Genomic DNA, 14,778 nt, shown 5'->3' with positions numbered 1-14,778 from the left:
CCACGCAGCCAGTGGGGTCACCCGCTTTCCGTGGACCCCGCCATTGGGCAGGCCGCAAGGGGCGTGAGGAGAGCAGCGAGTTCTGGCCCCACCACACACCTGCCGGGTGACTTTGGAAGAACCACTTACGCCCAGCCAGTCTTCTCCAACGCGAAGGTGGCAGGAACCTCCCCACCGCTGGTGAGAATTCCGTGGAATCAGGCACGGGAAACACCAGACACGTCGTTAAGAGGTGTGGGGTCCCGAACGAGGAGCCAGAGCCAGTATGAGCTTCGGGTCTCACAGAGGTGGGAGGTAAGAGCGTATAAAGATAAGCGTGCAGGCTGGAATGCGGTGGAAAGTCTCCCGCCCCACATCCCCAAAGTGACCCCTGTTAACTCTTTCTCCTGGAACCTTCCAGGGATATTCTATTCATATTTAGGAGATAGTTATAATTTTTTCTCTCTATGGCTGGTTTTAAATTTAATCTTTTTTTTTTTCTTTTTTTTTAAACACAGATAGTAGCCAAGTATCCTCATTGTTCTGTGCGTTGACTTTTCCTCTTAATATATCTTGGAGCTTGGCCAAGTCAGCACTTAATGCTCTGCCTCATCTATTTTAACTCCGAGAGTGACCTTCCAGCATGTAGATAAACAATAGTTTATTTAGGAGCTTTTTGATGGATCTTGAGGATGGATCTAGTCTTTTTGGAACTAGCTGTGGAAATTTTTGAGGAAGAAGGACACTTTCCATGTTTGTTGTTTTCAAAAAAAAAAAAAAGCTCCTTCCATACCGCCAAAGCTAGAGGAATGGGTGTTCTACAGCTGATCTCTGATAATGACATTGTCTTTGATCAACATGTAGAAGAAATTTTCTTAAATCTTTGGTACCTACTCTCCCTTGTCTACTCTAGAATCTAGTAATAAGGTGAAACTGGTTTTAGCACAAAATTATGAATTGTTACATTAGGCTTATGTGTTTTCTAGTATGTGAAAAGAGCATTAGGGCTGTCAGATGTGTCACCTGCATTTCAAGTTTGAGAACCAGACTTCCAGGCCACGGGAATGATATGAATTCAGGTGAAAGAGCACGGTGGTGTTTGGAAGTAGTAAGTGGCTGGATCAGGAATGTGCAGAGGGGAGAAACGGGAGATGAGGCTAGAATGGTAGGGTAAAGAATTAATTACTCATCCAGTTGAGGGTTTATACTTTGGAGAAATCACAGATACAAGGTTTTTGAACAGGTGCTAGGGAAGACGAGGAGGTGGTGATGAACTATGTATGCTTTAGGAAGGTGAATAACCTGGATGTGGTATTGTGGTGGTTTAAAAAATGGCATATGCCCACAAATTCTTTGATGGTAAAGTGATGGACCTTCATTCCCCTCCACCTGAATGTGGCTGGACTTAGTGATTTGCTTCTTTCAAATAGAATATAGCAGCAGTTATAGGATGTCACTTCTGAGATTGTTATAAAAAGATTATAGTCCCGTCGTGTCCGTCCATCCTCCCTCCCCCCCCCAGTGTTCCTTTTCCCTCCATCTTCCTCCCCTCTCTTTCCTTCATTCATATTACTTGCTCTGTGTGAAGTCAGATACCATGTCTTGAGGCTACAGAGGCAGCCCGCCAGCAACCACCTGAGTGAGCTTGGAAGTGGATCCTCCCCCAGTCAAACCTTGAGATGACTGCAAACTCTTGAGAGACCCTGAGCCAGAACCATCTAGCTATGCTGCTTCCAAATTCCTGACACATAAAAATTGTGATTGTAACTGCAGACTCAGCTCAAACTGCCTCTATCCTGTTTCTAACAAGATATTGAGTTGCTTTTCAGAGACACAAACCAAAACCACAAGTCAAGCAGCTGAAGCATGTTCAGAGGACATAATTTTAACTTCCAGTTGCACCCAGAACCAAAGCCTCCCTTTCTCCCACCTCCCAGAACGAAAGGACTGGGACATGACCAGAACTTGAACACCAGAACCCTTTCAGAAGCAAAGGGTTGGTTGTCCCAGGAGGATCTGGTGCTGAAGTCCCTTACCATATCTTACCATAAATAGCCAAGTTCCAGAGCTCTTCAGTCAACCCCCCCCCCGCCCCCCCCAGCACTTCCATATACCAGCCTTTTCCCCCTAACCCCTTAAAACTGGCCTTGGATCAGAATACAGATTTGAGTCTTGTTTTCTGTCTCCTTGCTGGTTGACTTCACAACAAAACCTTTTCTTTTCTCAAAAGCCAATGTTATAGTATTGGCTTCTATATGCAATGGGCAGCGAGTCCTTGCTTGGTAACAAGATAATGTTTAAGCCATTGAATTTTGGGTGACTTGTTATCCATCAACAGATAATAGAAATTTATAGACCTCCCATCTTCAAACCCATCAACTGTTGATGTAGAAGTCCTATTAGGGCTTCACACCAACATGTCCCACCGTGAATACATTCTCTTTCCCTCAAACCTGCTCCTCCTGTTTTTTGTCTGTCATTGGCACAAACTGCCTAGTTGCCCAGAATATGAGAGTCATCTTTTCTTCTCATCCCCCAAATATAGTCAGTAATAAAATCTTGATTATTCCTTTTACATGTCTTACATTTATCCAATTCTTTTTATCCCTTCTACCTTGTAGTGCAGGCCATCATGTTTTTCCCTAACAGCCTCCTGGGTTGTCTTCCTACTTCCAGGTTTTGTATCTTGTAGGTCATTCTCTGCCTTTCAGTTGGAGTGATCTTTGTAAAGTGCAAAGTCATAAACAGTGCTTGTAAAGGAATACTACATGTAGTTATAATAGAGCTAATAGTGTTAAAGGAAAACTAAATACAGAGTGTCCCCAAAAAAATGGATCCACACTTAACAGGTGATAGCTTAATTTATGTTTCTTTTTAGATTTAACCCATTGGAATTAATAGTTATTCAAAGTAAGTATACACTTTTTTGGGACACCTGTATAAGTATCTTGAACCAAGAATGTGAATAACTTTTTTTTTAATCCTCACTTGAGGATATGTTGTTTTATTGATTTTCGAGAGTGAGGGGGAAAAACATCGATCGATTGCCTCCCATGTGCACCCCATACCTGGGATCGAACCCACAAGTTGGGTGGGTAATGTGCCCTGACTGGGAATTGAACCCACGACCCTTCGGTGCACGGGACGCTGCTCCAACCGAGTCACACGGGCCAGGGCATGAATTACTTTTTAAAAATTAATATGTACTATGAACCTTGGGAAGAAAATAAGTATACACTTCTAATGGCCATCATTTATTATAGGTTGGGAGGTATAGAATTCTTCACTACAGAGCTATAGCATCCAAGGTATTGATGCTATTTTTCAGAGAACTTGTCTCTGAAACAGGTTCCATGGGCCAAGAAGTGTTAAATTCTGTTAGTTTTCTATCTACCGCAATTCAGTGCCTATGTATGGTTGGATGCCCAAACACATTTAAGAAGGTGGTTGTTTCAACAACAAACACTGTTTGATGGACAGGGTTGGAGACCTGGACGTTTAATGGAAAAGTGCGGGAAATGTCAGTCCATTTATTTAGAACTTTTATATGAACCCCTGCTTTCATAACAAATTTGCTCATAAGTTTTAAGCTAAGATTAATTTAATGTCAAACACCCATACTAGAGACTAACAAAACTTTGAAGTGATTCCTTTCACCTAAAGTTAAGAACTCATCCTAACTCCATAATAAAAGATGAGTATATACAGAAATGTATAATGCCTGTTTATCAATTTTTTTTGCCCTTGTACAATAAAGGCAAGTACTATATGGTCTCTTGATCATTATTTAAAATCCTGAACAATTGAAGTTTGTAGTTCTGGCAGAATTATTGATGTTTCCCCAACTCTGTTCACATAAACCACATACTGTGATCTAGTTATTTGATTTATTGTTAAGCATCTCTAGCTTCCTATCAGGTTGCCGTTTTGTTAAGAATCATAACGCACTGTAGAAAGGCCTTGCATACAATATGCAAGCAGACGATGTTTGTAAATTCCTTATGTGACAGCTTATTAGGTCCATCTAACAAATCTGCTGGTAGGTGGTTCCAATACTTGATACAAAAATAAAGGATTGTACAGAAAACGGACAGATACACTCATGGTATGATAAAACACAGGTAATTATAAACAGACAAATCCTTCAAAAGGGTAGATGACAATTTTTATTGTTAATACAAAAGCAAGTATTTTTAAACTTGTCATTTGAGTAATTGCAAGAGCAGACTAAGGGCTTAATCCTCACACAGGCACCAAGTCAGGCACAGTAGGTAGCTACAAATCATAAGAAAAAGGTTTCTTTACCTTGGATTCCCATAATTCCTACCTAGAGCATTCTGCCATGCTTTGGAATTAGGTTTAAAAAAAAACCAGCAAACCTAATCAGTTTCTTGTGTGTGTGTTTTTTTTTTTAATGTTAGGTATTAATCTGCTGTCTAGTGAAAACTAGTCACTAAATCCTGGCCTGAGAGAGATCCACATTTCCTTTAGAACAAACAGAAGAAACTAGCTAAATAAGGTGTGTCGATTTCTGAGAGCCCAATGTGAGTTCTTAAAATGCAGACCTTCGAAGCTCAGACCTGTTTCACCTAATTCATGTGGATGATCACCTGAGGAATGCAGGAGCTCCAGCTCCAGCACAAATACTCTTCCCGGGCAGCAGGAAAGGAGGTAGCAGGGACTTGGGCTGACATCTGAAGCACTAAGCTAATGTGCCTGGCAGAGGGGAGCCTCAGGAAGCACAAAATGTCATTTCACCTTTGCTGCCCACAAACCTGAGGTTTCCATGTTAAATTTTAAATGGCACAGTGGCATGTGTGACAAGGCAGAAAAGACAATTGCCATTCCAAGAGTTGCTTAAGAAATCCTGTGTAATTTTCTGCCTAATCAGACATGGTGCCTCTGCTTTTCCCTTACGTTGGAGAACATAAAGGTTTTAATCTCCATTCCCATACCTCCAGGGCCAAAGTTGTAACATTCCTTAGTAAACAACTTGGCTAGTATATTACTGTTTCAAGGAAGCATAGGATTAGAGGTATGTGAAAGTGTATTGAAGGGAAGACTTAATATATTCTAGGATATTTAAAGTCAAGGATATCCTAGAGCCAAAACCTTTACAAGTTGAACCAAACCTACCCTGTCTAAATTCCGGCAGTAAATTGGTTCAAATGGGATCCACCGAACTACTACAGGAAAGTAAAAACACTTCCTATTCCACTTACTATGAAATCTAATATAACCGACTGCTAAATTTAAATCTAGTCTTCTGAGTTGTGCTATGTAAGTACATTTATTTAACAAGTTGCTGCCATGGCACGATCTCTAAAGAAATAAGATCAAGAATGTATTAGATGCCATCTGCTAGAATCACTGAGAAATTTGCTGGAGGAAATAAAAGCTGTATTATTTGGAGACAGGAAATTGTCCCCTAAATCCTATTGATTGCTATCTACCTTACTTGTCTGTGAGAGGATTAATGGCACAGTTTATTCTGATAAGGTAGGCCAACACTGAATATAACAATCAACCTACAATCAGAGCTCTAGTGCTGGAACCAGAATTTTCACAAAGGGTTTAATGGCTGAAAGGTGCCTGATGTTAAGAGCTGTAATAAAAACTGTTTATTTGTCCCTTAACTACCTTAAATCCCTACCCAAAGCAATGAAGCTATCATCCATGAAGCAGCAGTCCATGAGAAAGTCCATGCCAATGAGGAAAGGTGCTAGAGTGCTGTCATGTGGAATAGTCATCAAAGATCACGGTGTAATTAGTCCTAAGTAGTGTTCCTGAAGACTGCCAGGGAGTTTAGCTGATTTTTTCATAAAGTTCGTCATGGAAGCAGTTTTTGACCATAGGTTCACCTTTCTCTTGGGTTACAAAACTGCATCTTGTTGAAACTGTGACCCAGAATATCAGCAGCACTTCAGCTGAGAGGATGCTGGTAACTGTTCAATGGCATCACGCTCAAAGTACATCTCATATTGTAAAAGCAGTTTTTGTAGTCTAACTAGCAGACAAGTATGAATAACCTCGTTACAGTGAACAACCTGTACTCTTTTACAATTTACAGTTTTTACATTCAGTTATCACATATTTCAAGACTTTCAGTTCAAACAAAGAAATATACATGGGCTTAATTATTCAACTTTACTATTTGTTACATAAATTCATGGCAGTACATATTCAGTTCAACTCTTAATTTTACATAGATTTCACTGGATAAGTCCTTTTGCAAATTAAAAGCAAGGAATAGATACTACGCACACACCCCCACAGTTAAGAAGTAAGGGTTTATAATAGCAATTACTTAGACATTTATTTCAATGATATCTTCTCTTAAATTCAGTTCATTAATTTAAAAAACTATAAATAATCTAGCATGAAAGTTGTATAAACAACATCATTAATGTAAAAAGATGCAAAGAGAACTGTTGTCCTAACACACCTATGCTAAAGATAAAGAAATGTTTAGGTCTGTAATATCCTAAATCTGCTGCCAATTATCCTCTATTTTTGCATTGTCCACCATATAAACACATTTGCACTTGCAGAAGACAAAATGACAGCATAGGAATCTGTATTGCTTTTTAAAGGTCCAACTTGTCCACACACAGCCAGTTCACTTCAAACGTTTATTTCCTCATCCAAATAACTACCCATTGTAATTTAAAATATGCAGCAACTTTAAGTGAGAATACATCTCCAAAAACCGTCAAAGCCCATAAAGTGTATGGTGTTGGTTAACTTAACAGTGAGGTTTTGTTAAATAATTATTTGCACAAATGTGCAAGAATCCATGAAATTTTTCTTTCATAATTGCATTTCATTTACTTTTTAGAGGTAGGCCCTTCACAGTTGATAGACATGTTTTACTTAAGAGTGTTGGCAACATGCACATAATATTTTAAAAGTGTAAATGTTTTAATAGCAAGCATATCTGGTTTTTAAAATGTGTTCAATTTAAAAATGGAAAACTGTCTTTGGAAGTAATTTCAACAACTCTTGAGCTTTTAAAGATTCATTAAAATCCAAGCAATTGCTAGTATTTTGTTATTAACTTGGAAGTACAAAAAGTTATTATGTACTGATTAAAGTTCCCATATTTCACAGAAAAATAAAAGCCCAGAGATTTGCAGACATAATAAAATTAAAATTCATGCAATTTAATAGCCATGAGTATAGTTATAGAAGCTGCAGGACAATAACTTTGCTCTGTCCATAAGATATAACCCATTCATGAAATGAATGAGATTTCTATAATTAAGAAAACAGGGTTAAATTAACTTTCAGGTTTTGTGACTGGAAATAGTTTGACTAGGCTTTTCTGAGGAAGATTACAGGGAAGGGACATGTCATTAAATAATTACAAATTATCTTATTTAAAGATAAATGACCATCTAAAAGAGGCCAAGTCTTCAATAAATGGCAACACTCAAAATCAAGGGGGGCTTCCAATAAACTGAGAAATTATCCTTTCCATTCTCATTAAAAATTCAGTCATGAGTTATAGCAGAAAGCCATCATTCAATCTAAAAACCACAATGCTACACTGGTTCATCCAAATCATAGTTTAACAAATTTCCGCTTTATATTTAAGAAAACAGTCATTTTCAAATAGTTCAGAAAAACTTATACTGTGCTTGATTCTACTTATCACTGTTAACTTTAATCTGTGCATAGTCTGATGGTTTCTAAGTATGTATTCATTTAGTTGCTGGATGAGATTTAGCTTTAACCAGCAAGGAACACCCAACCTTTAAAATCAGTGATTCAAATAGTAAACAGTAATTTGTAGATCTGGCACTTCCAATTGATAATTTTCGTACTAGATGTATGCAGCTCTCAAAAATTCTAAAGGAGGCATTTTTGCCAGGTCTCAACATGCTTGCTTTATTGTAAATTCCACTAATTTAACATGTTAATGGAACTTTCTGTAGGGATACACTTATGCTTTCTTATGAAGACTACAGTATGCTTTTCTTTAAAACAATATTCTGTGTTTAAGAAATCATGTTAAAATATAAATTGGCAGAAAATAACTGATAGACCTAATAAAGCAGTATCACAGTTACATAAAGGTATTTAATTTTGTATGCATTACCATCAAAAAGAAGGGGTCAAACTATTTCCTTTAATACAAACTTGAATATTGTTTGTAAATGCCTCATTTAAAGTAGTGGATAGGGTGGGAGTTTAGAAAAGTCCAAGTAATAAAATGTATTCAATTACTTGGTAAAGTTAAAAAGCTAATGCAACAATGTTATATATCCAGATAAAAAACATTATTCAAAAGCAATTCAAATACCGAAAAGGGTTTCAAATTGAATATTTTATTAACATGGTAGTTGTCTTTGTAACATGTGCACACACACTCGCACACTCAGAATGATCTGCCTGGGGGGAAAAAGACTATGCCTAAGGGGAAAATGAAAAATTAAAAAATTTCTGTAGGTTTTCATTATTGTAGGCAATTATGTCCACATCACTTACAAAGCTATTGCCAAATCTGTCCAAGGAAGCAGTTTGAGAGGGGAAGAAAAAAATCTTGGGAAAAATTCAACAGTGGCATAGCAGAGCTCTCAATATGAGAAAGCTGACATAATGTGGACACTTGCTGTGAATTTTGTCTTTGCAAAATATGGGGAAAGGTTTGTCAATGGGCAGAAAATAAGAGAAGGCGGTGTGAAGTAGGCTTTTGCAGTCAATTTTCCTCACAGTATTGTGCAGGGTCATCAAGAAAACACTTAGTCTTTCTCTGGAACCAGTTTCAGAACCTTTCCAATTGCAATGGTCTTACCTAAAAATGAAATAGAAACAAAAAACGTTTTCAGTAGTTAACAGCAAAACCATATAAGGTATTAAAGCTTATTTTAAATCATATTTTTATAATGTAAATTACTGACTTGACTTTACCACCAAAAGCATAATTTCCTATATCAAAAACCTCTCGCCCAGTCGGGCGTGGCTCAGCACTTGAGCGTCGACCTAGGATCCAGGCCATCAGGGTTCGATTCCGGGTCAGGGCACATGCCCAGGTTGTGGTCTCATCCCCAGCAGGAGGCGTGCTGGAGGCAGCCGATCAATGACTCTCATCATTGATGTTTCTATCTCTCCCTCTCCTTTCCTCTCTCTGAAATTAATAAAGATATATTTAAAAAAACAAAAACCAAACAACAAAAAAACCTTTCTTTGGAAAAGTAAGATGTGGAATATTGGTGCGATAGAATACTATTTGGCAACAAAAAGGGATGAATTATATACAATATATGATATATAGCATGGCTGAATCTCAAAAACATACTGAGTGGCCCTGCCGGGTGGCCCAGTTAACTGGAGGGTCATCCAGTAGACCAAAAGATTATGGGTTCAATCCCTGGTCTGGCATACATGGGAGACAGCTGATCGATGTTTCTCTCTCACACTGATGTTTCTCTCTCTTTCTCTCCCCCTCCCTCTCTTTAAAAGTAATTTAAAATATCCTCAGGGGAGGATTTAAAAAAACCCAAACATACTGAGTAGAATAAACTAGACACTAAAGACCACAAATTTTATGATTCTATTTATATAAAAAAATGATGATTGCCTAGGTCTGGGAGTAGGAGTACTAGATAACTGTAAATAGGTATAAAGGCTTCTTATGAGATATTCTAAACATTCTAAAATCAGAATGTGATGACTGTATAACTCTGTAAACATACTAAAATTCATTGAATTGTACACTTAAAACAGGTCCATTTCATAGTATTTGAATTATCTCAATAAAGCTGTTAAAAAGGGCTCTCCATAATTCCTGGGGTTAAAAATTCCATGCTACATTAATTTCCTCTGTCTGATTTTGTCAGGGTACAACTGGTAACTAAAATTCTCATTCTGTTACAATAGGACAAACCCAATAACCAGTTTCACTACCACCAAGCAAATTTTTAAAATAAAAAATTTTAAGGATTTTATAGAGTCTCTATAGAGATTTCTCTGAACTAAGGTGCAGAGACCACATTTATCATTATATTCCCAGTGCTAAGCACAGTTCTTGACATGCAGTAGATATACAATTTTTTGCTGAATGTAATTAGAACATGCAATCATATTCTATATTTCAACTGAACCAAAGTTTTACATAAATTTTACAATTTTAAAATAGTTATCTTAATCTAGAGAAATATTTAATAAAAATCAATTTGTTTTCATGATGCCAAAGAATTTCATCACCGAAAGATAGGAAAATTACAGCTGTTCAGATTAAATCAGATAAGCAGAAATGAACACACAAAAGAACATTAATATTAAACCTCTAAAAAACAGGTGTTAAAAGACTATCAATCTACATATCCCTTTTGTTCCCACTCCCATATCAGCAGTGAACTTATTGTATTTCATTTTTAAACGATTTCCTGACTGCAAAAATGACAAGATGTGGCCTGGCCAGCGTGGCTCAGCGCTTGAGCATCAACCTATGAACCCGGTCACCACAGGTGCAATTTCCAGTAGGGTACATGCCTGGGTTTGGGGCTTGATCCCCAGTAGGGAGTGTGCAAGATCAGTGACTCTCTCATGGATGTTTTTTTGTTTGTTTGTTCTTAAATATATCTTTATTGATTTTAGAGAGAGGAAAGGAGAGGGAGAGAGAGAGATAGAAACATCAGTTATGAGAGAGTCATTGATTGAGCCCACAACCCGGGCATGTGCCCTGACCGGGAATTGAACCCCGATCGCATGGGTCCTAGGTCAACGCTCAACCGCTGAGCCACGCCCGGCCGGGCTCTCATCAATGTTTCTATCTCTCCCTCTCCCCTCCTCTCTCTCAAATCAATAAAAACATTTAAAAAAAATGACAAGCTGTGTACCTCAGGCTCACCTTGCAAAATCTTGAAAGGGCAAGGTGGGCTTTAATCACACATATTACAAAGGATTTCATCACAGAAATGTCTTGTTTAGTAAATAAATAGCTCTCAAAACCCACTATTTGCAAAATATCAAAATTCTTCCTCTAGAGCATTACTGCCAAAATGCATAGTTAATTTTACCTGCTGTCCAATTCATTTATTTTATTTTATTTTTTAATATATCTTTATTGATTTCAGAGAGAGGAAAGGAGAGGGAGACAGAGAGACAGAAACATCAATGATGAGAGAGTCATTGATCGAGCCCGCAACCCGGGCATGTGCCCTGACTGGGAATCAAACCCCGATCATCTGGATCCTAGGTCAACGCTCAACTGCTAAGCCACGCCCAGCCGGGATCCAATTCATTTAACTCATAAAACCTTTATTACATAAATATGTATTATAGAACATGCATCCAAGTTTACTATGAACTAGTTGTAATGTGCACTGTACTCAGGTGAAGAGTACATCTTAGACATACTAGACATCATTAAAGGCTTACCCTCATCTCTCAAGGTAAATCGACCCATCTGAGGGAAGTCTTTAAAGGTCTCAAGGCAGATGGTTCCTGCTGTCCTTAAGCGAGCAATGCATACTTGATCTTGTTTCACAAAACGGGGTCGAGTCTTACTTTTTTCTCCTGATTTTTTGTCTACCAAGCAAATTAAGGCCTATCCAAGATAAAACGATGAGAAGACATCAGAATAATGCCAAATAAAACAATCATTAAATTAAGAATAGGCATGCAATTAAGAGTACATCACTACTATTGGCCAGAAATTATCATGATGAAATGGTCTTAAAACACACAAACAAAAACCCCAATTATCTTAAAACTCACTGTTATTTCAACTTCCTCAATACAGGTATGAATATGCAGCACCGCATTATAGCCTGGACAGATGATGGATTTGTGCTCTATAATCACTATCTGTCAAACAAAAAGAAAATTCACATCTTTATCCCCAGGGCAAAAAATAATTGAATGTGCTAAAGTGCCATATAGTATCACAAGAATATGTAACTAACCATCTTGTTTTGTGTTAGAAGTGATAGGTCAGGTCACTTGACCTCAAAGAATGAACTCTGATATCCTTACCCTACTGATCTTGTCAAGTGCCCAAACTTTAAAAACATCAGGCAGACTCTTTTCCCTCTGGGAAGCCTTTCCTTTATACTCCCCAAGAAATCATTATTGCTCACATGCTACTGGGTTCCCCCCCCGCAGATGTGAACATATAGTTTTATTTCTCAATATCCAAGGACCAGTAAAAGTAAACAACCATGTATCTGGCATCAAAATTTGATTTGATTAGTTGTCATACCTTGTAAAAGAACTGAAAAATTCTGTGAACTACACCAATCATTTACTCTGTCACTCTCCTGGGGAGGTCAGGTTGCTAATAACATGGAGAAATTGTGAATGTTTTCCTGTCTGGAAAGTTATTTGCCCTGAAGGAGCAGACAAAACCATGGCCTCAAGGCAACTTGCTCTACTTAAAGTGAAAGACACTGAGTAATGATATAAACTAGAGATTAAAAAAAAAAAACTTACAAAGAATACTGCCTACCCAGTAAGAACCTATACCATCTTGAAGACCTTATGCTGTAAGATACCTTATAGCTGTTGTAACACACACAATTTATTCTATTTCAATTCCCCTTCTATACATGATGGCATGTCATCAATAATCAGGACAAAGGATATTTAAATTCTAATTTCACTTAAACAGTAAAGATCACTAAGACAACTATAATAACTGGTTTACCTGGGCATCAAATGTGCGTCCAGAATGACAAAGATTATTAGGATCACAAAGTATAAATCCTGGAAGAATCTCCTCCTCTTCAATTCCTTTCAGTCTGATTTTGAGGTTTTCACCGGGGGCTACAGAATCAGTTTCTACATCATCAGAAAGGATTCCAAGAACTTCCACATTGTGCTTAAAAAGAAACCAAGGTTGGAAGTTTTCTGACACATTCACTCACTGCATTACAGATCATAAAACAAGCTGTTAAGTGGTTGCAGTCACATTTTTCTGTGCTTGTGATTAGCCAAAATACTTACTACATTTGCATGATACAAACTTGAAAATCATATCCTGAAATACAAGTGCCAATTAAAATGTTATCGTTTTACTAGCACATCCTAATACTTTCCAAATAGAACACAGTATAATCTAGCACCGCCTTTTTTACTTTTCAAAATTAAAATGTTAGATTTAACATGAATATTTACGTATATAATTTTTTATTATGGAATCCCAGGATTTAATAGACACAGCTTCCATAACCTATCAATCCCCAAATACCTGGAGAATGTACTTAAAAGTTGTTTGAACAATTAAACTTAAAAAGAACTGTCCACCCTGGCTGGTGTGGCTCAGTTGGTTGGAGCATCCTCCCATACACCAAAAGGTTGCAGGTTGGATTCCTGGTCAGAGTACATACCTAGAGGTTGTGGGTTTGACCCCTGGTCGAGGTATATAAATAAGTACAGGAGGCAAGAGATGGATCGTTCGTTTGTTCTCTCTTCTCCCTCCCTCCCTCCCTCCCTCCCTCCCTCCCTCCCTCCCTCCCTCCCTCCCTCCCTCCCTCCCTCTCTCCCTCCCTCTCTCTCTCTCTCTTCTTCCCTCCCTTCCCCTTCCCCTCTCTCTAAAATCAGTAAGCATGTCCCCGGGTATGGATTAAAAAACAACAAAAAAAGAATATTGACTAGAGAACATTTTGATGTTTGCCAGATGGGAGAAAGGTTGGGGGGTGAGAAAGGGGAGGTGATCCTCCAACATCACTTCTTTTGCTTCACCTTACTGCTACAGCCCAGCATAGGAAGTAGAAGTGATGCAGGCATTAAAACCATAGGCTTCCAAGGACTCTTTAAGAACCAGGAGTAAACAAGTCAGCAATCTAAAAGAAGGCCTAAAAATCAATCTACAAACTAGGAAAAATTTTGTAAAATATCAAAGTAAAAGATGATCAATTTAATTTCATTAACTTTTTTTTTTAATATATCTTTATTGATTTCAGAGAGAGGAAAGGAGAGGGAGAGAGAGATAGAAACATCAATGATGAGAGAGTCATTGATCAGTTGCCTCCTGCATGCCCCGACTGGGGATCGAGCCCACAACCCCAGCATGTGCCCTGACCGGGAATTGAATCCCGATCGCCTGGATCCTAGGTAGACGCTCAACCGCTGAGCCACGCCCGGCTGGGCTCATTAACTTTTTAAATACTCTATGGTCGTAAAATACACAACATAAATTTTATCCCCTTGAACATTTTGTCAGTTCAGTAGTACTAAGTACAGTGTTATGCAACCAATCTTGAGTTCTGAATTTTTTTCATCTTGCAAAATTGAAACTACACTATTAAACAACTCCCCCATTCTTCCCTTACCACAGCCCCTCGCAACCACCATCTACTTCCAGGTTCTATGGAATTTGACTACTGCTCTAGGTACATCATAGAACTGGAATCATAGAGTATGTCTTTTTGTGACTGGTTTATTTCACTAGCATAATGTCCTCAAGGTTCAACCATATTGTAGCACGTGTCAGAATTTCCTTTTCTAAGGTTGAATAATAATCCACTGTACATATGTACATTTTGTGTATCTGTTAATATGTGGGACACTTGGGTTGCTTCCAACTTTTGGCAACTTTGAACAATGCTGTTATGAACATTGATGTACAAATCTCTCCTTGAGGCTCTGCTTTCAATTGGGAGAGTTATACACCCAAAAGTGGAACTGCTAGATTATATATATGGTTTTTCTCTATTTTTAATTTTTTTGAGGAAACGCCATTGTTTTCCACAACAGCTGCACAATTTTACATTCCCACCAACAGTGCACAAGGGTTCCAATTTTCCACATCATCACTAACATTTATTTTTTGGGTTTAAAAATTTTTTTAAT

General features: G+C 38.0%; 1 protein-coding gene across 2 annotated transcripts in view; it reads right to left on the bottom strand.

Annotated features, from left to right (window-relative positions):
* Positions 1–4,122: 4,122 nt before the first annotated feature.
* GSPT1 (G1 to S phase transition 1) overlaps positions 4,123–14,778 on the bottom strand; it is a 35,739-nt gene continuing 25,083 nt past the window's right edge. For both annotated transcript variants that reach the window (XM_016197604.2, XM_016197605.2), the window contains exons 12-15: positions 12,632–12,805; positions 11,704–11,793; positions 11,365–11,533; positions 4,123–8,776 (exon numbers count right to left, since the gene is read on the bottom strand). In XM_016197604.2, coding sequence (XP_016053090.1) covers positions 8,724–8,776; positions 11,365–11,533; positions 11,704–11,793; positions 12,632–12,805 — 486 coding nt within the window. In that variant the 3' untranslated portion in view covers positions 4,123–8,723. The remainder of the gene's footprint in view (positions 8,777–11,364; positions 11,534–11,703; positions 11,794–12,631; positions 12,806–14,778) is intronic.

The sequence above is a fragment of the Miniopterus natalensis genome, chromosome 3 (genome assembly GCF_054644295.1).
Source record: "Miniopterus natalensis isolate mMinNat1 chromosome 3, mMinNat1.hap1, whole genome shotgun sequence".
NCBI classification, from domain to species: Eukaryota; Metazoa; Chordata; class Mammalia; order Chiroptera; family Miniopteridae; genus Miniopterus; species Miniopterus natalensis.
This window is presented reverse-complemented; position numbering and strand designations above follow the sequence as displayed.